At 39.6% G+C, this 25,092-nt stretch overlaps 1 protein-coding gene across 1 annotated transcript in view; it reads right to left on the bottom strand.

The window, feature by feature from the left end:
• The window catches only part of LOC137936071 (uncharacterized), a 37,805-nt gene that overhangs the window by 3,376 nt on the left and 9,337 nt on the right, over window positions 1-25,092 (bottom strand). The window contains exons 7-21 of the mRNA XM_068780601.1: window positions 19,432-19,589; window positions 16,467-16,591; window positions 16,257-16,353; window positions 15,784-15,880; window positions 9,536-9,587; window positions 9,154-9,255; window positions 8,919-9,065; window positions 8,656-8,818; window positions 8,340-8,573; window positions 8,060-8,214; window positions 7,605-7,733; window positions 7,346-7,463; window positions 6,765-6,960; window positions 5,821-5,932; window positions 5,595-5,749 (exon numbers count right to left, since the gene is read on the bottom strand). Coding sequence (XP_068636702.1) covers window positions 5,595-5,749; window positions 5,821-5,932; window positions 6,765-6,960; window positions 7,346-7,463; window positions 7,605-7,733; window positions 8,060-8,214; window positions 8,340-8,573; window positions 8,656-8,818; window positions 8,919-9,065; window positions 9,154-9,255; window positions 9,536-9,587; window positions 15,784-15,880; window positions 16,257-16,353; window positions 16,467-16,591; window positions 19,432-19,589 — 2,040 coding nt within the window. The remainder of the gene's footprint in view (window positions 1-5,594; window positions 5,750-5,820; window positions 5,933-6,764; window positions 6,961-7,345; window positions 7,464-7,604; window positions 7,734-8,059; window positions 8,215-8,339; window positions 8,574-8,655; window positions 8,819-8,918; window positions 9,066-9,153; window positions 9,256-9,535; window positions 9,588-15,783; window positions 15,881-16,256; window positions 16,354-16,466; window positions 16,592-19,431; window positions 19,590-25,092) is intronic.

Raw genomic sequence — 25,092 nt, 5'->3', positions numbered from 1 at the left:
AATACATGCTTCACACTAGCATAAAAAAACTTCATCGTAGTATCACTTCCATACATCTGAACTTGATGGAGAGGCAATGCTGTGCAAGAGTTCATGTGTACATACTTAAGAAATCATAATAAACAGATAAGATTGAAACTTCTGAAAGAAATAGATCAGAGTACAATTTCTTGGTGTTTGAATACATATGAGACTTGATGAAAAGGCAATGTCCTTCCCGGAAGAACTGAGGGGCAGAGAAAAATGACATACGATTTCCATCTGTGGCTTGATGTACCATGTTATAAAATCTGAAGAGTTGATTTGCCCTAATCACCACTACACATTCCAAAACTAATGAAACCATGAAGAAGGATATCAACAAAAGAGTACTGCAAAGGCTACAAAGTCAACATTTCCCCATCATTGAGGAGGATAACTCCACAGTTCACTTGTTTGGGGAGAAAAGACAAAAAAAAAAAAGAAACAGATGGTTCCTATATGTATGAAAGCATCATATTAAAAGGTCAAAGCTATCCCCTAATGTTCGAGATCTTAAGTAAAACTCTGATAGTTCTTCAAGTTGTCCTGGGCCTGCCAGTGTAGGCAAGGCATTCAGGGATCACAATAGGGTAGCTAAATTTGCCTTCTTAGGTCCAATTGACAATGAGTGAAGCAGTTGAAGCTGAAATTAGAGCTCTTTTAAAGGGCATACAGCTTTGTGTTCAAATCTTTTGTAGCCTTGACATGGTTCTAAGGAGACTTATACAGTCATTCCATGATTTTTCTTGGAGACTTTGGTATTATTACAATGAGATATCATTTGTGCTGAGCTGTTGCTGTTTCTTGGAATCACATTTTATGTTTGGCTAGGTCTGACTACAAGGTTAAATCTATATTTCACCCAAATTTCGAACCTTACTTCATCCTTGGATGGTTCTTGGGTTCATATTCCTAGGTCTGCCAAGGCGCGTGAGCGCATATCTCATCAACATCTTGTTGTCTCTTTGATCCCCCTGCTTAATGCATTTGTCTATTCTATTTGTTCTCTGTTTCTTTTCTTGTTTTAGCCCGCCGGCATTGTAGCTTGTTTTTTCATTTCAGTTGTCTTTTCAAACAATTTGTCACAGTTCAAATAAAAAGCATATTTTATGATCAGCTAAACATGTTAAAGATAGTTTAGCTAAATCAGTTGTTTCCAGATCTTGTATTTCAGTTGAGGATTCTACTCCTTGGGAGCTTGAGGTCTTTCCTCCCGCATCAGAGAGGTAGATCCATAAGATTTAAAATGAGAATCTTGAAGAGTTTCAATCCAAGAGAGAAGGATTGCAATTTTCAAGAGTTATAATTCTATAAGTCAAATTATATAGAGAATATAGTTTTATTATCTTTTCTTTTAGAACACATGAACATAAATACATGTTGAAAAGTAACAAAACAAAGAGATTGCAAAGCAGATGCAAAGACTAACTACAATAAATAACAAGAAAAATTAGGAATTTAAATTAGTAGGCAAGTCCAGCAAGATGTTGCCAGGTAAGTTTTTTCCTAGCCAAAGACTGCACTGCTGTTTCTGCATCCAAGGTGTGCTTCTGCACATTCGAGGATCTGCTGATGTAGTCAACCAAGCCAAAGTAGGTCAAGAAGTTGAACCGCCGCCACTTATCTAAGTTTGATCTCCTCGAAGAGCGAAGGTCCCTTTCTTCTCCTGATTTACATCTCAGAAATAAATTGAATCCTGAGTTTTCAAATCTTCTTCGAAATGATACTATGCACTGGAAACAGCGAGCTTGATTTCGCTGGCTGGCCGAGGGGGATGGAAATACAAAAAAATTCCATGCTATTGCCTCGGCCAGAATAAGGGTTTAATCGTATCACATCTCTTTGTCATGGAGACTAGGTGATCACGGATAGCCCCTCCATATCTAACATTCTTGTCATGTTCTTTTCAGATCTTTATTCCGAGGAATGCTTCAACCGTCCTACGTTATACCAGCTTGAATATAAGCGTATCTTCTCTTCTGATGCGGATGAACTAGAACGCCCTTTCAGTCCTAAAGAAATTGATCTGGCCTCTCTTGGCCTTCCTAAGGATAAAGCCCCTGGTCCAAATGGTTTCAACGGTGAGTTCTATCACAAATTTTAGGGAGTAGTAAAAAATGATGTATATGCATTTGTTCAAAATTTCCACCAAGTCGGTATCACTCACAAAGCAATTGGTGCCTCTTTCATTGCTTTAATTCCAAAAAAAGCCAACTCAGCCCTTCCCCAAAATTTTAGACCTATCAGCCTCACCACTAGTTTTTAGTTTTTACAAAATCATAGGTCGAATTCTTGCCAACCACCTCAAATCCCTCCTTCCCAAAATCATCAACCCTTGTCAGAGTGCTTTTATTCGTGGTCGAAATATTCTTGACTCAGCAATGGCAGCCCATGAACTCCTAGACTCCTTCAAAAAATCAAAGCTGCCCAGATTCGTCCTGAAACTTGACTTTGAAAAAGCCTTCAACGTGTCAACTGGAAACTAATTGACCAACTTTTTGACAAAATGGGTTTTATGACCCACCGGAAATTCTGGATGAGAAGTTGTATCTCTAATGTGTCATACTATGTCCTTGTTAACAGAAAACCTTGTGGTTTTTTTAACGCAACTAGAGGCATTCGGCAAGGGGACTCTTTATCTCCTTTCCTCTTCACTCTCATTGCAGAACACTTGGCGTCAATGGTTCGTCTTGCAAAAAATTCTAGTTGGTTTAGCCCCATCTCTGATAGTCAAGATATTGTCCTCCTTCAGTATGTTGATGACACCATTCTCTTTGGTGAAGAAAAAATGAACGAAATATCTCATATTAAAGCCCTGCTTAACTTATTTGAACTCTCATCTGGACAAAAGGTAAGCTGGACAAAATCCTCCATCATTGGCTTCAATATTGATCTTAATGTGCTGAACTCTATGGCTTGATATCTGGGATGCAAAATTGCTACACCTCCCTGTACCTATCTGGGCCTCCCCCTATCATCTGCTCTGTCTTCCAAAAGCTCTTGGCATCCTGTTATTGAGCGTCTAGAGGACAGTTTGGCTTCCTGGAGAGGAAGATTTCTCTCCAAAGCAAGTAAGTTTGTTCTTATTAAGTCTTGCTGCACGGTATCCCATCTTATTTCCTCTCATTATATCGATGTCCTGTTTCTATCTGAAAAAGAATTGAACTACTCAAAAGGAGATTTCTGTGGGGAGGACCGCATGGTCAAAGGAAGTATAGTCTTGTGAAATGGGCTAAGGTATGCAAACCTAAACTCTTCGGAGGTCTTGGGATCCGTGATACTGCTACCACTAATTTAGCCTTGCTGCTTAAATAGATTTGAAAATTTAATTTGTATCCTTTTCTGATTTGGAGGACTTTAGTTGCTGCTAAAGCAAATAAATTATCTGGTTGGTGGACTAAGGGTGGGAGACGTAATAGCTGTCCCCTGTGTGGGAGACGTAATAGGTTGTCCCCTGTGTGGAAAAAATTGCAAGATTGTTACCTGATTTCAAAAAGGTTATCAAATGCTACACTGGTAAGGGAAATCTGACAAAATTTTGGTCAAACTGGTGGACGGGCCCCTACAGTATCAACATCAGCCATAGTTTGATCTCAATCTTGGCCAGAAATATGGAAGCCACTATCTATGACCAATGGACTAATTCTGGTGGATGGAACTTAAATCTCCGGAGAGCACTTTCAGACTCAAAGGCTCTAATGGCATCCAACCTCATCGCTTGTCTATCCTCAGTAAGCCCCCAAAATGTGCCCGATATTCTCATATGGACACCTTGCACCCAAGGTACTTTTTCCACTTCCTCTACTTGTAATTTCCTGAGCTGCCCCAACCCCCCACAAACCAATCATCCTGCAGCCATTGCTTGGACCTTGCTTGCCCCTCCTCGTGCAAAAAATTTTATCTAGAGCGCATATCAAAATAAAATCCTCACGTCCGATTCTTTAATCCAACGAGGAACCCCTGTCCAGGACCCCTTATGCCCCTTCTACCAAACTTCTCCAGAAATAGCCACCCATGTCCTCTTACATTGCAATTTTGCCCACATTGTCTGGACTAGCCTCAACAAAATCGGTTTCCAGTACTTCTCCTCTCAAAATCTTACATCTACAATCCTCTCAGTTACCAATGCTAGCCTCCCAAAACTCGGGAAATTACTTATCTCTTGTTGTGTTGGTCATATCATTTGAGCATTATGGAAAGAAAGAAACAACCGAAAATTCAATTTAAAATCCAGCCCTAGCGATATACTAATAGAAAATATTGTTGGTCAAGTTTCCACGTGGATCCTTATGTGTAAGGAATTCCGAAATCTAAACGGCTCCAACCTTTGTGGTAATTGGCGGCTGATAGTTGGCATGTCTTATCCTTGTCGTCCTCCGATTATGAAAATTTGGCCTCCCCCTCCGATGGGCCACTATAAATTGAATTTTAACGGAAGTGCTTTTGGATGCCCAAGCCGTGCGGGTTTTGGTAGAGTTATCCGTGACAGTAACGGTATTTTTCTTTTCTCTTTCGTTGGGCCAATTGGAATCTCAAACTCAACCACTGCAGAGCTCTCCGGTTTACTTAATGGGTTGCAGATCTTCAATCGCCATCTAGTGGGGCATCTCTGCATTAAAGGTGATTCTAAAATTGTTATCAACTGTTGTGTGAAGTCAGCACCTCCTCCATGGCGACACTAGGATATGTTTTTTTATTGTAATTTAATTTCTCTTCTAAACTGTAATTGGAAGCGAATTCCTAGGTCAACTAATCATTTAGCTGACACTCAGGCTAAATTAAGTGTTTCACTCCAACACCTTGTTGTGGAGGAAGGCCCTTTTTAGCTAGGTATTGTACTATTTACTCTTTTAATAGCGTATACATTTTAATTAAAAAAAAAAGAGCCCCAAAGGCATATTTCTCGCTAGACACCCAGTTAATAACTACTGCAGAATCCACTTCAACAGTAAGGGGAGAGAAGAGTCACTTCTTCCTCTGCTAATCTGGTGGGTGGCTTCCTTGTATTCATCTTTTATTTTAATAAACTCACTTGCCATTAAAACATAATAAAAACCAAGACACACAGACGCACAAGAACTAAAAGTTCTGCTACAAGTCTTAATATTCAAAATTTTGTTGAGTACACTATTCCTCAGTTGATAGAAGTTAAGAAACATCAGCACTAATATGTTTCCTATTTCAAATTAGTATAAGTTTATCTCGTTTTTATAAACGTGATGTCAAGTATGCTTAAAGAATCTTATTAATCTGAGATTCTGAGAGTATTAGCAGTCCTTTTGTACTCAAAAGTATGTTAACAGAAGTAACTACAAAAAGGAGTCAAATTATTGAAAAGAAAGAAAGAATCTATATATATTCAAAAGAAAAAAAGGGCCAAAACTGAGAGAACATGATCATGCAGTTCACCATATGAAACAAAACTTTTTTTTTTCAAACAAAGAAGAAATGGCAAAAAGTCCCGCCATAAAGTCATAAAAGTACTCACTCTAAACACTATAAACATTTTCACTGAAAACTTCAAATTTATTGTACCAATCATTTTACTTTTTTACTAGTACTAATTAACTTACTTGATACATGCATATCCCAATTGGCGAAAACGATGGAATAGAAGTGATGTGGGAGGGCATTGAGGATAATCTCTGGATCGCAGAAACTCATCCTTGAGAACTGATAAAGCTGTAGAGAACCTGAGGGCTTTAATTGCATAGATGCAACGCATCACCTATGAAAAACTCATGTCTCAGATCCACATTAAATGGGCATGGTAATATGCTACACAAATGAAAATCTCACCTGTGTAAACTGTGGACCTGCTTGTGATAATGATACAGAAAGATCACCACAAACAGGGGAGCCTCTAGCAAGGATGTCAAGAGACCTTGGAGTTATGCGCAAGCTATCAAACCTTAACCAAGAGAGAAGTTGGAAATTCAGCATTCCCACAAAAAATCCAAAACAATACGGAACATATGTGAAGCAACAATACAGATGGTCCATGAAGACTTCAGTAAACTCAAGTACATCCAACAGTCCAGCAATCACACGCAGAAATTCCTAGGTGGTGTTTCCAGAAATTTTTTGGGTGTTATTTTGGCGTCCTTGTGTTGCTGATTCCATAACTGCTGAGCTTCAAGCTTTTCATCATGATCTTCTAGTGTTCAAAGAAAATTTTCAAGGTCCTCTCCTCATTGAGGGTGATTCAAAATGTATGATCAATTGGTGCTCCGGGATGAAAGAGCCTACTTGGCGTCACTGATCATGTTATTTTCAAATCATGGATCTTTCAAATTCTTTTTTTGTAGCTGGAATCATGTCCCTAAAGCAGTCAATAGGACTGATTCTCTTGCTAGAGAAAGGGTTTCTCTTCAATCCCTCATTTTTAGGGATCCCCCAGTTTTGTAGTTCTTGCCATCGGACTTAATGAATAATACCTTTCTTTCAAAAAAAAAAAAAAAAAAAAAAAAAGCTCAGCAATCACACCAACTATGCCAGCCATAGCAATCCTACTACGAAGTTTTATTGAGTGTTGACTGAGCTGAATTATAGGATATCAATAGCAAGATCACCATGTGCATGATGTTAGTGGGGCCCAATAATTTGGAGATCCATCAAATTAAGACCAAGTGCTCTACAAACCATTTAGATGTTTGTTGTTCCTAAAATTGAGCAGTACCAATAATAGTATACTCATTAAATCATATAAGTGCAGGAAATCATAACGGTAAAGAAGAAAGAACCTTGATGTTATTTGATATAAAATTTCTGAAAGGTCAAGCTTCTGCTCAAAATATTGTTGCATGGTTGCAAATCCAATAAGAAGAGGTTCAAGAAGTCCTACAAGGTAGCTCCTGATTTCAACTCCTTTCTTCTGTCGAGGATTCACATCTGTTGGGTTGGCGAGCAATATCCGATCATTCAAAACACCTATTAAAACTGCAGTAAATTGTAACAAGGATTCAGCTCTTGAGACAATATAATTGCTGACTACAGACAGCAAGATCTTGAACATACAAAGCAAGATGTTGAACTACTACACCATTAAATGCAATGCTTCTAAATTGCTAATATATTACAGATCAAGGACCTGATAAACACAATATTTTTAAAGGACACCCATCAAGAAATGCCAAAAACCAATCAACCGAAGCACTGTAAATACTGGTTACAACATCATCCTCTATTAGAAACCTCTGAACATGGCCACTGTGCAAAAGGCTAGATCCAACTCACCAACACAAACTTATCCAAGGCAGCAGAAGAACTTCAAAAAGCTGACAAGAAAATGACATCTAGACCAAAGTATCTGAGAGGAGCTTACTTGAATACGGCATGCTAACAGAAAGAATGTTGCGGACTTTGCCATCCCATCCAAGTACACTAATTGCAGTAGCAGTTGAAAAGAGAAGGGCTGGGCCAACCCATAGAAGGGATCTAAAGTGCAAGGAAGTTAAGGCTTATAAAATATTTACTCACAAATGTTAAGCATAGCTAATACACCTATAAAGTCATAAAAAAAACACAGTCAACTGCATCCCAAGATCATATATGTGTGTGTATATATATATACTGCAGGATATTGAAGGAAGCCCTTTGACATTTTTGCTAGAACTACTGGCCAGTATCTCCAGATCTGCTGATGCAATTGCCACCCGGTGACTAGTCAATATTCCTGCAACATAACCTCTTAAGGTCTCTTGCCAGTGAACCTGCTTAGACAGTTGAAGCATGTAAGACAACATTTAGATACAATCGCATAAAATTACCTAATATTCTATGAAAAGCCATAATATTCCTTTACATACTAGTATTGCATGACTGATTTTCAACAAAATATTCTAGGCTTGATATGATGCTACATGAGAGAAAAAGAAAAGACACAAAGAAAAGCGAGAGCAGGATATCCTTTTATTTTTATTGGATATGAATGATTTTTTCAACTATGGGCTATCATAAAAATTAACTAGTATTCACAAAATCAATTAATATATATTGTACTCGAAAAATAATTTCAGTAAACATATGGAGAATCTACCTGAAGAACTACTTCATTCCCTTTCAGCTTGATTGATTTTTTCCCTTCAGTTTTGGTAGATAAATTTTGACCATCGTCAGTTGAAAGACGATATCCTTGAACCAGCTTCACCAATCCAATATGGTTTCCATGACAAGCATACAGGATAGTCGATTCTACACTAAGAAAACACAACAATTAGAATACAGTTTCATGGATTATTAACTGATTTCTTAACTTGTGTAATACCAACATCTACTAGTTGTTCCTTATATGCAATAAATTAAGGAGCTTAATTCACCTAGAGGAGAAGAAAATATGCAATCAACTTCTGTTTCAAAAGTAAAGACCAAAGGGCCTCGATCTGAAGCTACATTGGTCTCCGAAAATGAGTTTGGATCAAGAGCTCCATTGTTCTCAACAGCTTTTTGTGGAGCCGAAGCCCCTCGCAAGATAAACACTGATAGACTTGTCTTATCATCATCCAGAATGGCGTACTGGTTTTCACTTGGGCCAATAAATGCCGCATCTCGGCCTACAAAACACAAATGAGTTTCAATAATGGCGATTGTGAATGAAGTTTCTGGATAAATGAAGAAATTAGAATCAAATGAAACCTTTTATTGTGCTTCCTTTGCTATTGACAGACTGGGCATCAGTCTGTTCCTGATAGAGAACAATTTCATTGTAAGTGGGACCAAATCCAAAAAATACAAGAAATAGATTTTGCTTTGGACTATAAAGCATCCGTTTTGGCTGGAACTCAACATGTCCTGGAATCTATAGAGAAAAGATGTCCATTAGCATCCACTCAAATGTAAAAGCTACAATCATGGTGCAATAGTAAAAGTTCTATAAAAACAAATGATTCCATCATTACCGCAGCATAAAGCTTTTTATAAATGTTATCTGTCCCAGAACAGAGATTATAAGACATAAGGTTGACTCCATCGATGTAAAATACTCTGACAGGATAATGAAGAACTCGGTTCTCTTTATTGAAAAAATTTAGCTCCAAATGAAATGGCTGGATTCAACACCACAGGCTTGGTTAGAGAAAATAGGAGAAAAACAACACATTTGAAACAATAAATATTTGATGTATTACAGGAAACCTGGCAAACAGGAAGATCCCTTAGTTGATGATTAGCATCCGAAATCGTTATGAGAGGAACCCGAGATATTGGACCATTTTTGGCATGTCCTTCCATGAAATGCTGTAAAGAAAATCCAATTTGTACAGCTTTAATTATTCTCACCAAAAGATTGCACTTCAACCTTATCAAGCTAGTTTAAAAAAAATCCTGGTTTCAACATGCATAGCTGCCAAGTTTGATAGTCTCAATTGGTTATGCTATAACAACCTTTTGGCAGTTGATTATAGTAATAATCAGGATTAAAAATTAGGTTCTCATGTCCTAATCTATATTATAAGTACCACATAAGCAAGGAACAATCGAATACAATATGATAAACAAGCTGAACAAGGAAACATACACTGTGGAGAAATGCCTTCCTTGCAATATCGGATATAGTTAGCTGACTGGGGCTGTTGACAGTAGAAAATTAAATCATCAGCTTAAGATATGAGCCAAAAGACAAAGACTGACAGAAACAGGCCAAAGAGTAATCAACAGGAAATTTCATTAACATTAATTGTACCAGTAACATCAATTTAAATGGATAAAACAGTAAGCCAAGTATAAGGAACCATGAAAAAGAAGTGGTAATTTCAGGCCTAACTCATCACCCTATGATTGCCAATGGTAACTTTATCCATTATGCAACTTAACCAACAAAACTCGGAACCTTTTTTTTTTTTTTTTTGGTGAACTATTTCCATGTCAATTTTTAAAAAAATTAAAAAAAAATGACCTCTTAATTTAATAAATTGAAAGAGAAGAATCACACAAGCCTTATTGTACATGAATCATGGAATTGGCACTGACCCACCCCTGTTTTACTGAGAATAAATTAGTAAGTTTACATAGTCATATAAGGAGGCTAAGATCTGAGGATTTCAATTTCAACTAGTTTTCTCAACTTGTGTGTTTTATCCTGTTGCAGGGTCATCCTATTCTTCCATGTATTGTTCCAATTTTATTGGATTTTTCCAAAATTCCAACCAATTTTCTACATTTATCCTAGTTCAATTGTCTTAACTGCTTCAATGTGATCATATCCCCCACCCCTCTTACTTGTCCATTTGGCAGGAGGAGGTCATCATGCCATTGCGGTAACTGTGCGGCAGCATGGGTTCCGATCATCCACTTCCTTCATTTCTCACAATCCCTCTGCTGCTATGAGCAGGCAACACCATATGGTTTTGCAATAAAAAAATGTAGCAAATCGCTAATTCCTATGCCTCTTATATATAATTAAGGATAATTCCCAAATAAAGCCCTCTTAAATGTCATATTTTGAAATGCAGCTACATAGATACCTTATTTCCAATCATGACCTTGTAATTTGCATTTATGAGGCAATTAAGCCTCATAAGGTCCCTTAGTAGATTTTAACAAAAAAATCCGAAATTACCCTTTTTCAATTTTTTGTTTATTTTAAATAATTTTGGCGCCTTCTCTCTAAGGTATCAAGAGAGGGGAGGTGTTGCCCTTCTCTCCCCTGCCAAGCATAGGAGGAGAGGAAGGAGCCCTCCCCCCTTACGTTCTCCTTCTACCTTATTCTTCTTCTTCTACTTCTCGTTTCTTCCTCCGTCCTTCTCAGTCCCATGATCATAGTATCAGAGCCATAACAGGTCTGCTGTGATCATCTTGTTGCTGTTTTTGAGCTGTGTTCGATGCTACAGGTAAATTTCTGCTGAGTGATACCTCTCTTGCATCTTCGTCCTGACGGAGCTGGTTTTCCGGGTTATTTATCTTGCATTAATATCTTCAAGACTAAACAAAACCTCTAGGAGGTGATTCAGAATTTTTCGTGACCTAAAGAAGGGAGGGGGCTTGATGTGAGTTTGAAGTTCTCTTTTCTGCTGTTCAGATTCCTGCCATAGCCTGTCTAACCAGTTTAAGCTGTTGTTTGCATACTATTCTGTGATGTAAGTTAGTATTTGTTTATAAATCTAAGGAAACATATTTGAACCTCTCTTGACTGGTTGACAATCAACACTATCAATTTCTCGTCAGTTTTACTACTGCTACCTATGCCTCCATGGTTCAAGCAGAAAATTCTGGTTTCATGCTAAGCTTGCTTCTCGTCCCGATGTTTGCTGTTGGGATGGATTTCAAAACAATCCTATTATTGTTGGGCATTATTTTGTCTTCATACTGCTGCCTTTCTAACCTGGTGGGTCTATGGTAAAACCGTAGACATAAACTGAACATTTGACAACGTAGGCATTATGCACTGCTTTAACCGAGTTATTGGATCCTATGAGCGCATTATTCATTGCTTTGTGTGTGTGCTTACTACTTAGTGTTGCCCAAGTTGTCTACAGTGTTTGAAGTTCTCTTTAGTGATAATACAGATCTGGGATTAAATTTCAGAGGTCTCTTGCTGCTTGTCGTAATATAGTATTATCATCCTGTTACTATCTCAGACCAGTCTGAGAAAGATGAAAAATTACTATTAAGCTTGATAGCAGCAAAAAATGAAAAATTACTACTGTTTAGCTTGATAGCAGCAAATATTTGTTGTAGTCTACAGCAGCTGAGATTTATGTTGGGGCTAGAAAAAAGTCTAAATTTATTTATGAGGATCCACCTGAGACTAGGACATCCGATGTCTAAAAACTTAATCGTCATGTCTTGGTTACTTGGAAGTATGCAACCCCATGTTAGTAATCAAATAATTTTATGTGAGACTGCTCCAGATATATGGGTATCACTCCAACAATGGTTTTCTCAAGAGAAGAATTTATCTCGAATTTATGAATTATATGTATAAAGTTTTATACGATGGAAAGGAGTAATAAGCCTCTCATGCAGTTTTTTAGGAGAATTGGAAGGTGTATGGCAGCAAATTAGCAAGTATCATCCTTTTGATGTTGACAGAGCTAAGTCAGATCAGCAGAGAGAAGAAATTAAGGTGACATGACTTTTGCATGCTATTGGTCTACTTACGAGTCTATTAGAGCTCCTGACAAGCATCTTTTGAAGTCACCTAGGCTAGTTTGATGCAAGCTAAACCTACTACGCCAAGTGCTGAAAACCAAAGGGTAATAGTTCTGCACTCATGTCCACCACTTCATGGAATTCAGCTGGTAGAGGTAGTGAACAATGGGGGAGCCTCAAAGAGAAGGAGAGGCTAGCACATCTGCTGCCGAATTTGAAGATCTCAGAATGTGAGACCAAATACAAGAGAGAAGTATGGTCATTTCTAAAATCTCCTGAAAGATGTCCCAATGGCGCCACGGCAGAGGGGAAGCACACTCGCACCAGCCAATGACCACCTTCGAGTTATCTCTGAAAATGCAAAGCGCATTGAGGAGGCCATGGAGCTCAGCCGACATTGAATCAGAAATGCCTAAAGGGCCGGCATAAGAGAAACACTGATTGCAAGATGGATCTGAAATAACTCCCCCAAAACCAGTGATCCCAGGATTGCCGAGAGAAGAGCCATCAAAATTCAACTTTAGGTAGCCAACTTCCGGGGGAGTCCACTCCCGCATGACTTGGACCTTGGTCCCAATGTGCATCTTTGCCAAATTACTCCAGTTTTCACGGATAGAGGTACCCTCGAAGGAGGAAAAAGACTTCCTAGTCAGAAGCCAAGTGAAAATTTGGCCCGACACCCTGTCTGCTACTCTTACCGCTGATTCAATTCTAGTATCAACAATAAAATAACCTCGGTTAGATCTTCCATAACAAATGACACTCTTTAAGTTTCTTTGTAGAGTTGTATACTGAGGAGTGGCCTACGTGTCCAAGGATTCAAAATCTCAGATTTAGCAAAACCTCCCTGAGCATTGCTGCCCTTTTGGAGCTCTTCTTCTCAAAAAAAGAGCTTGAATATGTTGTACAAGCAATGCCAAAGAGTTCCAGGTTTGGACGGCTTTAACATGGAATTCTACAACCACTATTGACCAATTCTAAGGACATCCTGCACATGGTCCAAAGTTTTTATTATAAAGACCATACGTGCAAGGCAATGTTAGCATCCTTCATTGCCTTGTACTGAAGAAGAAACATGTCTAACACCCTAAGGACTTCAGGCCAATCAGCCTAATCTCAAGCCCTTCCAAGATAATAGCAAGTTGCTCGCTCATAGACTGAAAGCCATCCTCCCCCTCACAATCCATAAAGAGTAAAGTGCCTTAATCAGAGGGAGAAATATTTTGGACTCAGCCATGGCAGCACACGAGTATTCTAAGGTAAGCAGGCCCCTTCTGCCCACACCAGTATCTGCATCCCCCCGCCGTCACCCCCCCTCCTTGTCTATATCACCTTTCTCGAAGCCCAACTCTGGTGCCATTGATGAGCGCTACCGGGCTGAACGACCCAGCCTCACTATCAGTCAGCCCCTCCATCTACTTCGCCTCAGTTTGGAGAGATTAGCGCTTGCTGTCGTCGCCACTACAAGCAACCCAATTGCTGATGGTGAGGAAATTTCTTGCTGGTTCGCCCAACATCTTGGACTAAGCTACCTCTCCTTGAGGTCACTCCTGAAGCCTGGTCAATGGCTCATCCAATTTATTTCCCAATCCGACCAACTTCTCGCCATCAACTTGCCCGCCAACCAGCACTCTACCGTTACTGCCATTAGCAGCTAGTCAACCCGAAGTCCCTACAAGCTCATACCTCAATCCGCCCTTCACCATCACCATCAATGGCTCTGGCATACCTCAGCCCCCGCCCATCACTGACCTGCCATTACTCCATTCAAATTCAAACTCCAGACACAGTTGCCATCTCCTTGCCACCTTGCGACTTCTGCTTTCTACCAGACCCAGCATCCCAGTTTAACTCCCAACTTCAGTCTTTCACATGATTCACACACTCTACCACTCCATGCAACTTGTCCAAACCCATTGCACAGGGACAGCAACCACGCCTCTGATTCCGACACCCCCTCCTTCACTTTCAATCACCCAAAGACCAAACATCACAGCTCTCAAGACCCTCATAATACTCCCCCCCTTTCACCTACCAAACTTATCTCTCCCATGCCATCCAACCATCTGCTGGCCCCACCAAAACCCATCCAATGTGCTCCCTCCGACCACTTGGCCTCAACAGCATACACACAATATCCGTCAATCAGGTTGCATATGGTAATGACCTCCACATCAGTGAGTTCGCGCCATAGATGAAGATCCCAGGAACCATTTCGCCAAACATCGGCGACAGAGAGATCACGACAAGTGGTAAGCTGGAGAAGCAAGGGGAAGAAGGTGGCAAGAGGACTGTCACCCGACCGCCAACCAGTCCAAAAACAAAGGCTGGATCCATCTCCAACAAAGTAGCGGAAGGCAGCGTGGAAGATAGGGAGAAAATGAAACATGGCCTTCCAAATGAGAGAGAGATGACGATTGCTGCCATCGGTGATCCATCTAGCCCCAAGACGTCGAAACTTGGAGGCCACCATCGGTTTCCAAAAAGGTTGTCAAGCTGGAGTTAAGTTTCCAAAACCACTTAAGAAGAAGGGCACATCCCATCTCTTTGGTATGCCTGATCCCCAGACCCAAGGACTTGGGCATACAAACATCTTCCCAGATGACAAGGTGGTAGTAAAAATCGTTACTGGTACCACGCCACAGAAATCGTCTCTTGATCATGTCAATGCGCCAACAGACAGAGGTGGGGCAAGGCATAAACGAGAGAAAATAGTTGGGAATACCAGCTAGAAAAGAGATAAGGAGAGTCAATCTGCCAGCTTTGGAAAGCAATCTACCCTTCCAAGTAGATAGCCGTCGTTCAAGCCTTTCAATAACCAGGGCCCAGAGTCCCATTCAAAGTCTGCAATCAATAAGAGGGAGGCCGAGGTAGGAGGATGGGGGAGACGCAATAGAGCAACCCAGAGAGTCTGCCATGAGTTGAAGAAGAGGAGGGTGGTCAATATGCAAACCCATTATAGTCGTCTTTCTTCAATTGATCTTTTGACCAAAAGTGATCTTGAATAGGCCAAGGAGGGCAATAATATTGTGAATTTGATCGAGCATGCCAGTACCGAAGCAAATAATGTCATCAGCAAACTGCAACATAGGAATATCGAAGCAATTCTGGTTCGAGACAGCATTGAGCCACCCAAGGCTACGGGCAGAGTAAAACATAGAGGACAAGTACTCCGCAATGATATTGAAGAGCAGCGGGGAGAGAGGGTCAACTTGCTCGATGCCATGGGAAATGGAAGAGACCATAGATAGAGCCGTTGAGAAGTAGAGAGTATGAGGCTGAAGAAACTCCTAGACTACATATTCATCTAAAACTACAAAAGAAGCTCAAGAACAAATTCTCCCCAGCAGGCCAAGGAGGTGCTACTGAAAATGGAAGGATTACTGCTACATACTCAATAAAATGTAGATATATATATTGATTCACTCCTCATTGATAAAGGATCAGGCTACCTCTAGGCGTTTCCTGTTAGCAAGATTTTTTACCAGTGCTTTCAACTCATCATACAATAAAGGCTCAATCTTTACCACATTTTCAAAACAGAGAATACCAATAACCAAAAAAAAAAGTAAAAGTTGAAACTTAATTCTCCAATAAGTTCAGGAAACAATTACTATAAAGACCAGAATCTTATTAAATTAAGAAAAGGCAATAAACATCTACAGATTAACTCACCCCTTCAAGTGATGTTCTTGCAGTTTTGTATGGAGTTCATGGTCTGCCAGTACACCAGATGAACCTAAAGCTGAAAGCTTTTCCTTCAAAACAGAGGCTGGAGGAAAGATCGCCTAATTAGTCTAAACAATTTAAGAACTGTAGTTCCAATCTGCTGTATGTATTACATGCATATAAAAAAGGACAAATGACATGAAAGTTCTAGGAGAATACACGACACACTTTTCACCAGAAAGCATTTGGATTGCAATCTGAACACTCCCATTTATATATAATATTATATCACAAATTACGAAGTAGAGGATCTTTTCAAAAGAAAAAAACAAAAAAAAAACTACTACAGAATCGTGTAATAAAAATATGCAATCAAGTGACATGCTAACATATTGCCATCTCAAGAATAAGTTCACTATACATTTCCTAAAAAAAAGAACAAGTTCACTATTAAGAGATGCAACAGCCATTCAAATCACCTGAAGATCCTCTCGCACTTTGCAGAACAGCGAATAGTTGTTTCCTTCCTTCCCTGGTATATGCAGCTCTATTTTTTGACCTTTCTCCACCAAGATTCTGCTAAAAAGTACACAATTACACCCACTCCATAAACAGGTAAAAATTGTATCACACAAATGAAAAACAAAATCAATTGAAATCCAGGATACAGGTGCTTCTCTACACTTAACTGCAAAAATCAAAGCAGCTAAATTTAGTTTTGGGTGAGCTACAAAACCCTTTATTTTTGGTAAGGGATAAACGGCTTCTCCACCCTGCATAGTTAATATATCGGTGATATCCAGTGATTCAATAGCTGCCAAAACCAAATCAAGAACGAGAAAGATAAATACTAGTTAGTCAACTTCCTTCTGCTTGATATTTACAATACAGGACCAGAATAAAACAAACAGTAACAAGACACAACTATTTTACATTCAATCAAAATAACACCTTAAGAGCCGAATCATAAGATAACATCGAGCTATAATCCAATCTACAGGCTATATCCAATGAATTGAGTGTTTGCATGTAAAATTCCGAAAGAGAAGCAAGTATCTTCCTGTCCTCTTCAAGTCAGATCAGGACTGGAGGCACCACCTTTTATTTTTAGACTCCATCTAAAAAAATTTAGACAACAATAATTACCTATGGGATTAAATTTCTCAGATAAAAGCCACCTAGTAGAGAACTTAAACACATGATCCTCTTCAGCATAGAACATTCAAGATTATGTTCAAACCACAAATCCTCCCTAACAATTTAAAGTACTTACAACAGGACAATTCACATGCTAACAACCATGTAAATCCCCCGTAAAGCCAGGTGAAGGGAAAAATATAACAACGCTAATCTTTTTTAGGTAAAATGGATAAATCACTGAGAATGGTAGAACCACTACAAAACCACTGTGACTGGAACTGTATTAACCAAAGGAACCTTTTAGACTCATCCCAGCATGTACAAATACATTACACCCATAAAATTTACTACCTAACAAATACACCAAAAGCTCCAATACTGATTGGATGCGAAAAGCTAGGTCCACAAAATTATCTTGTATTAGTCCCTTAAACTTAGGGGTGGCACCAAGCCAAACCGTTCAAACTTGGCTCGAAAAAAACTCGGCTCAGTTCAGTTTTTACTTGAGCTCGGCTCAAGCTCAAACTTGAAATAAGGCTCATTAAGTATAACAAGCCAAGCTCAAGATTTTCCAAGCTCGGTTTGTTAGCTCATGAGCCAACTTGTTAGCATAGATTTGTTTACGAAAATACCCTTTACCCTAATCGCTCTCATCAATCCTCTCTTTAGTTGGTTGATAGTTGCTCTTATTTACCTCAAACCTCAAAGACTTTCGATTGTTCAGCCCTTTTGGGTCCCTCAACATCTAATGTTGTTGTTTGTCAATGGAATAAACACTATTGATGGAGGTATTTGCACTTTCTTTTGGGTCTATTAAACTGGTTATTATACATTAGTATGCTCCATTACAAAGTCTTGGACTCCTTTGTGATACCTTGCAATTCAATGGTACCAAGGTTATCACAATATTCTCTTTATTTATTTTTTAAATTTTTTTATATTTTTGAAGTTTTAAATGTAGGTTGGAGCTCGAACCTGGCTCGAGCTCGGGCTCAAACTCGGTTAAAATTTTTGGGCTCGAGCTCGATTCCAATTTTAGGTTCAAGGTTGAGCTTGAGTTCGAAGTATTCAGATCAAGCTAAGCTTGAACATATGTAGGTTCGAGCTGGGCTCGGCTCGATGCCACCCCTACTTAAACTTATCCTATCAAGCCACATACAAGTCCACCACAATTTTGTACACAGTTCTATGCCAATGTCAATGATAGTTTTATTCTATCAAGGCTTACATTCTAGTCAGGTGGCTCTTTAACCTCTATGACAACTCTTTATAGCAAAAAGCAACCCTTCCACAATCACCTCCTCCAAGATTAAAAATCTGGATATAATGCCTCCTCTGACACCAAATATTGAATATTTAGTGAATATACCTAAAACCTTAGAACTGATAAATTGTGAAAAACTAGGTACTTAAATCTATCTCATTGAAGACTCATCCAACCTGATGTCCATACTCTAGGCTGGTCCCATAGTTACCCTACAAATCAAGGATTTACGATAGTGACTAAATGCTTGCACTGTATAACACTCCACCAAAAACCCATACATATTCAGTTAAAAAACCCTGTAGATAGGTTTGGAGCTGAACTAAATTTAACCGTGTAAATGACAATATGGTACCCAATACTTATGCGTGTAGCTCCAAAACATTAACGGGTTGTAAGAAGTATAGTAGAGTTTGCATGTAACTTCTATTATAATTTATATATAACTTATATATCTTCATCTTTTTTTTATGGAATGTGTATATATCTTCATCTTTTGCTGAATGTTTTTCAGTATTCATCAAATATATCTATGAAAAATTGAGAAAACTTCCTTCTTTGCATATCATAACAAGTGTACCCTAATAACTAGATAGAAAGATAAGGAGACATTGGTTTACAACACATGTCCCAAATGAAGAATTCTATATGGTGAATTTGATCACGTCCATGGTTGGAACTTCCGCAAGTTTGGCTAATGGCATCACCCGGTTATCAAAAGAGCTCAGTGATCTGACTTCAGATGCACCAAGTAAATGAGATGCCAGAACCAATGTTTGAACCACGGTTTTCTGACTCAGACTCGGGAACCGACTCATTCACCCAAAAATCCAAACGATTTGGGTTGCATGACTTCAAGGTAAGACTCCGGCCAATCCAGGGAGGAATGACTCATGATCCAACAGACTCAAAAGGTAATTTGATTTGCTTGAGTTGAAAATCGACTCACCGAATCGAAAAAACATGGTTTGAATAGAGGTCCCCAAAAAGCAATGAAAATTTTCAAATAAAAACAGCTAACATTTCTCTTTTGTACATGGAGATAGACAGTTGCCTACAATAATGGAAGAGACAGAACACCCCAAATAAGTTAGAAAACAAGCCACAGGCAGAGCAGAATATACATGCAAATAATCATGTCATGAAATTTCTATGACTATATAAACACAATAAATGTGGCAAGAGAGGAGAGAGAGAGAGAGAGAGACAGGCGATAAATGAATCGTATTAAGAAAGAAATACAACTTTACCAGCAGGCTCAAAGAAATTTGCTTGCATAGGATGCTTATTAGGATTAGTCACACGTGTTTTCCACACTTGAAGAGTCCCATCCTTAGAAAGTGTGACAATAACACGCAGCTTAGGAAGCCAAGATATATATGTAATTGCATGGGAACCAACCTGTGTGCTGAATTTGAAATTAAAAAGTTAAATAGCAACAAGAAGATACAGCATCAGAACGAACATAAGATTGCATCAAACACCAGTAGTTAAAGACAATTTAAAGCCATAAGAAAATTGTTATAGCACATTTTAAGAGTTGTAGTAACTTATATGTCTGTATCTTATTTTAAGGTTTAGCAGATCCTCAATTCCATTCTCTTGGCACAAGAATTAGTTCACTGCTATACAAAAGCCTCCAAAGCCAAAGTTACTCTTGAGCTTGACTCAGAGAGGCCTTTGTAGGGCCATCTTGATGAAGTGATGGAGAAGATGGGATCTGGCACAAAATGGAGAAAGTGGATAAATAGTTGCAAATATTCAGCTAAGTTGTCAGTCCTTGTCAACAGTGCTGCAAGAGGTTATTCTAAAGCTTCTAGGGGGTTACATTAAGAAGAGACATACCGCCTCTCCTCATCAACAATGTGAGTGAAGCTTTAAGCAGGATCTTTAACAAATCTTAATAATGGCTGGTTATCCTCAATAGTAAGCAATTTCCCACTGGAGGCCTCTCTCTTCCAGTTCATGGACGATACAATCTACTTTTGCAATGGTAATATGGACAAACTTCTCAATGTAAAAGCTCTTTTTTTTTAGCAATATACGACTTCTCTCTGGCACAGCATGTGTACTGGGATAAATCCATAGTCATTAAGGTTAATATTGCTGATAAGTTGATTCATCAAATGGCTGATGTTATGCCTTGCAAGTTTGGGAGATTACCCATCTCATTCTCAGGTATGCCACAATTTTCTGGTAGCATTACCCCCATTCTATGGGAGCTGGCGCTCGATAAATTTGAACAGAGACTCAAGCTAAATTCTTATCTTTAACCAGGCAACTCACTCTAACAAAGTCAACTCCTGCAGCTCTCCCCAATTTCCTCCTTTTCATGCTGCACTGCCCGGTAAGTGTTTCCCAGAAATTAGAAGTAATTGAAAGAAAGTTCCTTTGGAGAGCAGCAAGCAATGAACTCAAGTATCATCTGGTAAAACTGGAAGAGATTTGTATAACAAAGAGGAGGTGAGCAAGGTAATAGAAGAATTTGTGAACTGAAGCAGGCATTCCTTATGCAATGAATATGAGATTCAAGACAGAAAATGCAAACCTTTGGAGACAGATTGTATGTGCAGAGTACTGGACCATTTTCAGACTGGCGAGAGACCCCTCTAGTTAGGTTATCCAGGTGTTCAACCCATGTGATGGTAGCAGCTGGGATCTCAACTTGAGAGACCCTCGTTTTCTCAAGAATTGGCGAAATGGAGCTCCGCATTAGCAAACTAAACAAGCTCTACATCAAAAGTTCAGGTGATGATAAACTCATTTATACAGCAGAAGGTTCTGTGTCCTTTTACTGTTGTGTCACATTACATCTTGATAGATATGGAGCATTCCAGGATTCCCCCCACCCCAAGGTCAAAATCTTCCTGCGGTGCTTGTTGAAAGGGAGGATTCACACTCTGACCAGTTTTGAAGGATGAATGGTGTGGCCCCCGCCCCCTCTCTGAGGATTTCCCGGGGCTCTCTAGGGTGGCGAGGGACATCTCTTGCTCAGTGGTTGATTCTTGGAGAGATCGCTCAAGGAGTCTTACATTTCGTCGGGGATTAAATGATGAGGAAACTACGGCTTTTTGCTCTCTCCTCTCCAGACTCAGCAGCACTACTATTCGTGAGCATGCAGTTGATAAACTGACATGGAAGCCCAGCATTAATGGCCGATTCACAGTTGTATCCGCCTACTCTCACATTAGAAAACAAGATTACAGTATGCGTGAGCACAAGGCAAACCTGGCATGGAAGCTCTCAGCACCTAATAAAATCAAATTTTTCGTGCGGACAGCCATCAGGGAACAGATCCTCAACTCTGATAACCTCCATAAAAGAAGTTACACCGCCCCCGATCGCACTAGTCCCCTTTGTGGTGTGTGCGACGAGAAGTCTAGCAAGTTCTCTTACATTGCGACTTTTCATGGCAAGTCTGGATGAAGATATTTTAGAAGATTGGTCTCCAAATGGGGTTACATCAGGACCTTTTCGGCACCTTTGAGATGGTTATGGGGATACGCCCTCCTAAGTTGGGCAAGATAATTCTCTTGGCATGCCTTGTGCATGTCCCATGGTGTATATAGCTAGAGCGAAACAACCGGAGATTCAACTCCAAGGCTAGCAACCTGAATAATATAGCTTCTCCGGTAGTGAGCCTTATCTCGAGCTAGCTACATTCTAGGAAGGAGTTTGCTTCTCTATCAGGCGTCTCCCTTCGAGAAAATTGGGGCCTGATCGCGCACATAGCGGGCCCTGTAGGAATCCGGTTATGGCCACCTGGGATCCTCCCCCTTACGACTGCATCAAACTCAATTTTGATGGCAGTGCTTTAGGCTAAGCATATCCTGGGCCGGCTAGTGCTGGTGGTGTTTTCAGAGATAGCAGTGGAGACCCTATTCTATCCTATGTAGGGCCAGTGGGTATTCCTGATTCAAATATTGTTGAAGTGAGTGCTCTTCTATTTGGCCTCCAAATTTTTAAAGAGCGGCTCCATGGCAAGCTAATTATTGAAGGCGACTCAAAGACTGTCATCAGTTGGTGTTCAAAAGAAAACTCCCCTCCTTGGCACCACTGGCCAATCACTGATTGTATTGCTGACATTGTGTCATCCATTCATTGTAATTGGAACCTCATTCCTAAATCAGCCAATTCTTGGGCTAATAAATTGGCAAAATTCGGAACCTCCCAGCAATCTTTCATTGTTTGGGAAGGTTTCCCCTCGTGTAATCTGCTCGTTTGAGCTCTCATAATAAAATTCAGCATTATTTCAAAAAAAAAAAGGACAAAGACACCAAATGTGGTGATGTCACGGCTTTAAACACTACCCCATGGCAAATAGGACAGAAAATGATGCAAGGGATCATGGGGGTCGTGGAGGTGGAAGAGGAAGAGGAAGAGATGGCACTAGTTGTGGTAGAGAAAGAGCTGGAAAAAAAAAAGTGTACTCATTGCGGCAAATCCAACCACATCTTGGGATAAGTTTGGAAAACCTGCATGGGCTAATCCAAGTATGAAATAGGCTCCAGAAGGTAGCAATGGTGGTGAAGTTGATTCAGCTACATCTATACAGTCCCAAACTCAGTAGCTGGCTTAGAAGTTGGGTCAGATGTCTTCTTCCTCTAGTAGTTTCGTTTTTGGTTATTCCTCTACTGTCTATCCAACCTTGGTTAGTTCAGGTATGCCTACCTTCACCAAGTGCACTCTTCTCCTAGTTGGATCATTGATCCTATTGCATCTGTGCATACGAAAAATAATTGAGTCTTCTCTTCATAAGTCTATAGTCTTGGCTGATGGTTCTACTTCCAATGGTCAAGTGGAGGGTTTGGTTTGCCTTATCTTCTGCTCTCTAAGTTCCCAAGTTTTTGATCAACCTACAATTTGTCAGTCAATTAACCAAATCCTTAAACTATGCAATAATCTTTTTTCTCCTTTTGGTTGCATTTTTCAGGACTTTAGGACGAAGATGATGGTTGGTGGCGAACACAAGCAAGATGGTCTATACAATCTTGAGGAGACATTAAGATCGGAGGATAGCGCATTTCAAATGCAAGTTTCTTCGTATAGTGGCATCTTTAGTTGGGACATCCAACACAAGTTAAGCTCCATTCTCTTATTTCTTCTTATCCTTCAGAAGGCTCATTCAATTGTAAGGCATGTCAAATTGGGAAGTATCATAGGACATCATTTCCATCAAGTAGTCATAAGAATAGTTATGTGTTTGAGTTAATTCATTCAAATGGCAGGGCCATATAGACAGTATCTTTGGTCTCAAATATTTTTTATCTTCTGTTGATGATTATAGTCAATTATGTGGGTGTATCTTCTCTAGGAGAAGTATGAAGCTTTCAATTTATTCCTTAAATTTTAAACGACATAAAAATTTGATTGGTGTTTCTCTCAAAGTTTTGTGTACTGACGATGGCCTTAAGTTTACTAATTGAAATTTTGTGAATGCCATTTTACATTAGATTATTTGCTCATATACCCCTCAACAAAATGGGGTAGCAAAACACGAGAATTGCCATTTACTCAATGTTGCTCGAACCATCCTGTTTCAAATGAATGTTCCTAAAGTTAACTATGGGGATGCAATTCTGACCATATGCTATTTAATAAATCACACACCTTCTTCGGTTCTAAGTGGATGTATTCTCCTCCAGGTTCTTCAACCATAGAGATGTTTGTACAATGTGAGTCCTCATAGCTTTGGGCAGATATGTTTTCTGCACATAGTTGGTCCTACAATTGATAAACTTTCCCTTCAAGCATTTAAATGTGTGCTCTAGTAAAAGATACAAGTGCTATGATCCCAAGAAAAGGAGGTTATATGTAGGAGTGGACACTGGGTTGGGTTTCACACGAACCCGATCCAAAGCGACCCGAAAACCCGAAGTTCAGGTTTCAAGTTTCACCTCACAAGTGGGACGTAGCAGGGAAAAAAGAACCCGATGGATTTCGAGTTGACGACAAGGTTTCCCCAAACCCGACCCACATGGATGAAGAGGGGATATGAAACAAGGTAGGACAAGGCAGGAATAGGCCAGGTTTACGAGGATGGGGCAGGGATGGGTAGAGTTTAAGTCGGGTTTATGGGGAGGAGGCGGGGAGGGGGTTGGGGGAATGATGATCGGATCAAGGTTGAGTTTGAGGTATCGGGTTTTTTTTGGGTTTTTTCGGGTTTGAGTTTTGGGGTCGGTTTCAAGTTTCAGGAAACTAACCCAGACCCAACTTGTGCCCACCCCTAGTTAATTGTGTTTATCGATGTTACCTTTTTAAGAATGTATAATATTTTTCATTCTCTTCTAAATCAATGCCCCTCCTGCCTCTTTTGTTCCACTTCAATTTTTGGTGTGGAATGTTTCTACTATTTTTTATTTGCCACAGATGGATAAACCTGCCAAATATTTTTCCAAAGTATATCACTGCAAGAAAACCACTCATGGTTCCTCTAGACATTCATGATATGGTCTCTAAAGAAGCTCCTGAAGTTCAATCCACACCTTCCCTTGCCATCTCCTTCAGCATCTAATGGTCCTGGAATGGTGAGTTAGACTTTTCTATTGCTCTTAGGAAGGGTATTCATGCATGCACCAGGCACCCTATATCAAAGTATGTTTGTCCTAATCATCTTTCCTTTCAATTTAAGTCTTTTTGCAACTTCCTCGCCTTGTGTTCTATTCCTAAATCATTGCAGGAAGCTTTGAATTCTCCAAAGTAGAAGGCTATCATGGATGAAAAATCCAGGTTTTAGAGTCTCGGGGTACATAAAGTTTATGTGATCCTCCATCAATGCAATGGTGACAGAACCATAGAGTGGTATGACGCCATCCTTGATACTCAAACACATGGAATGGACTTCTTTAATACTCTCTCATGTGCTGCGATTAAGCTCTATGCATATTTTAATTTTTTGTGGTTGTGAATAG

Source organism: Aristolochia californica, unplaced genomic scaffold (assembly GCF_029961685.1).
Source record: "Aristolochia californica isolate CCGP_79_NKW_82.1479 unplaced genomic scaffold, dmAriCali1.0.hap1 SCAF_7, whole genome shotgun sequence".
NCBI lineage: Eukaryota > Viridiplantae > Streptophyta > Magnoliopsida > Piperales > Aristolochiaceae > Aristolochia > Aristolochia californica.
Note: the sequence above shows the minus strand (reverse complement) of the source record. Positions and strands in the feature narration are given on the sequence as shown.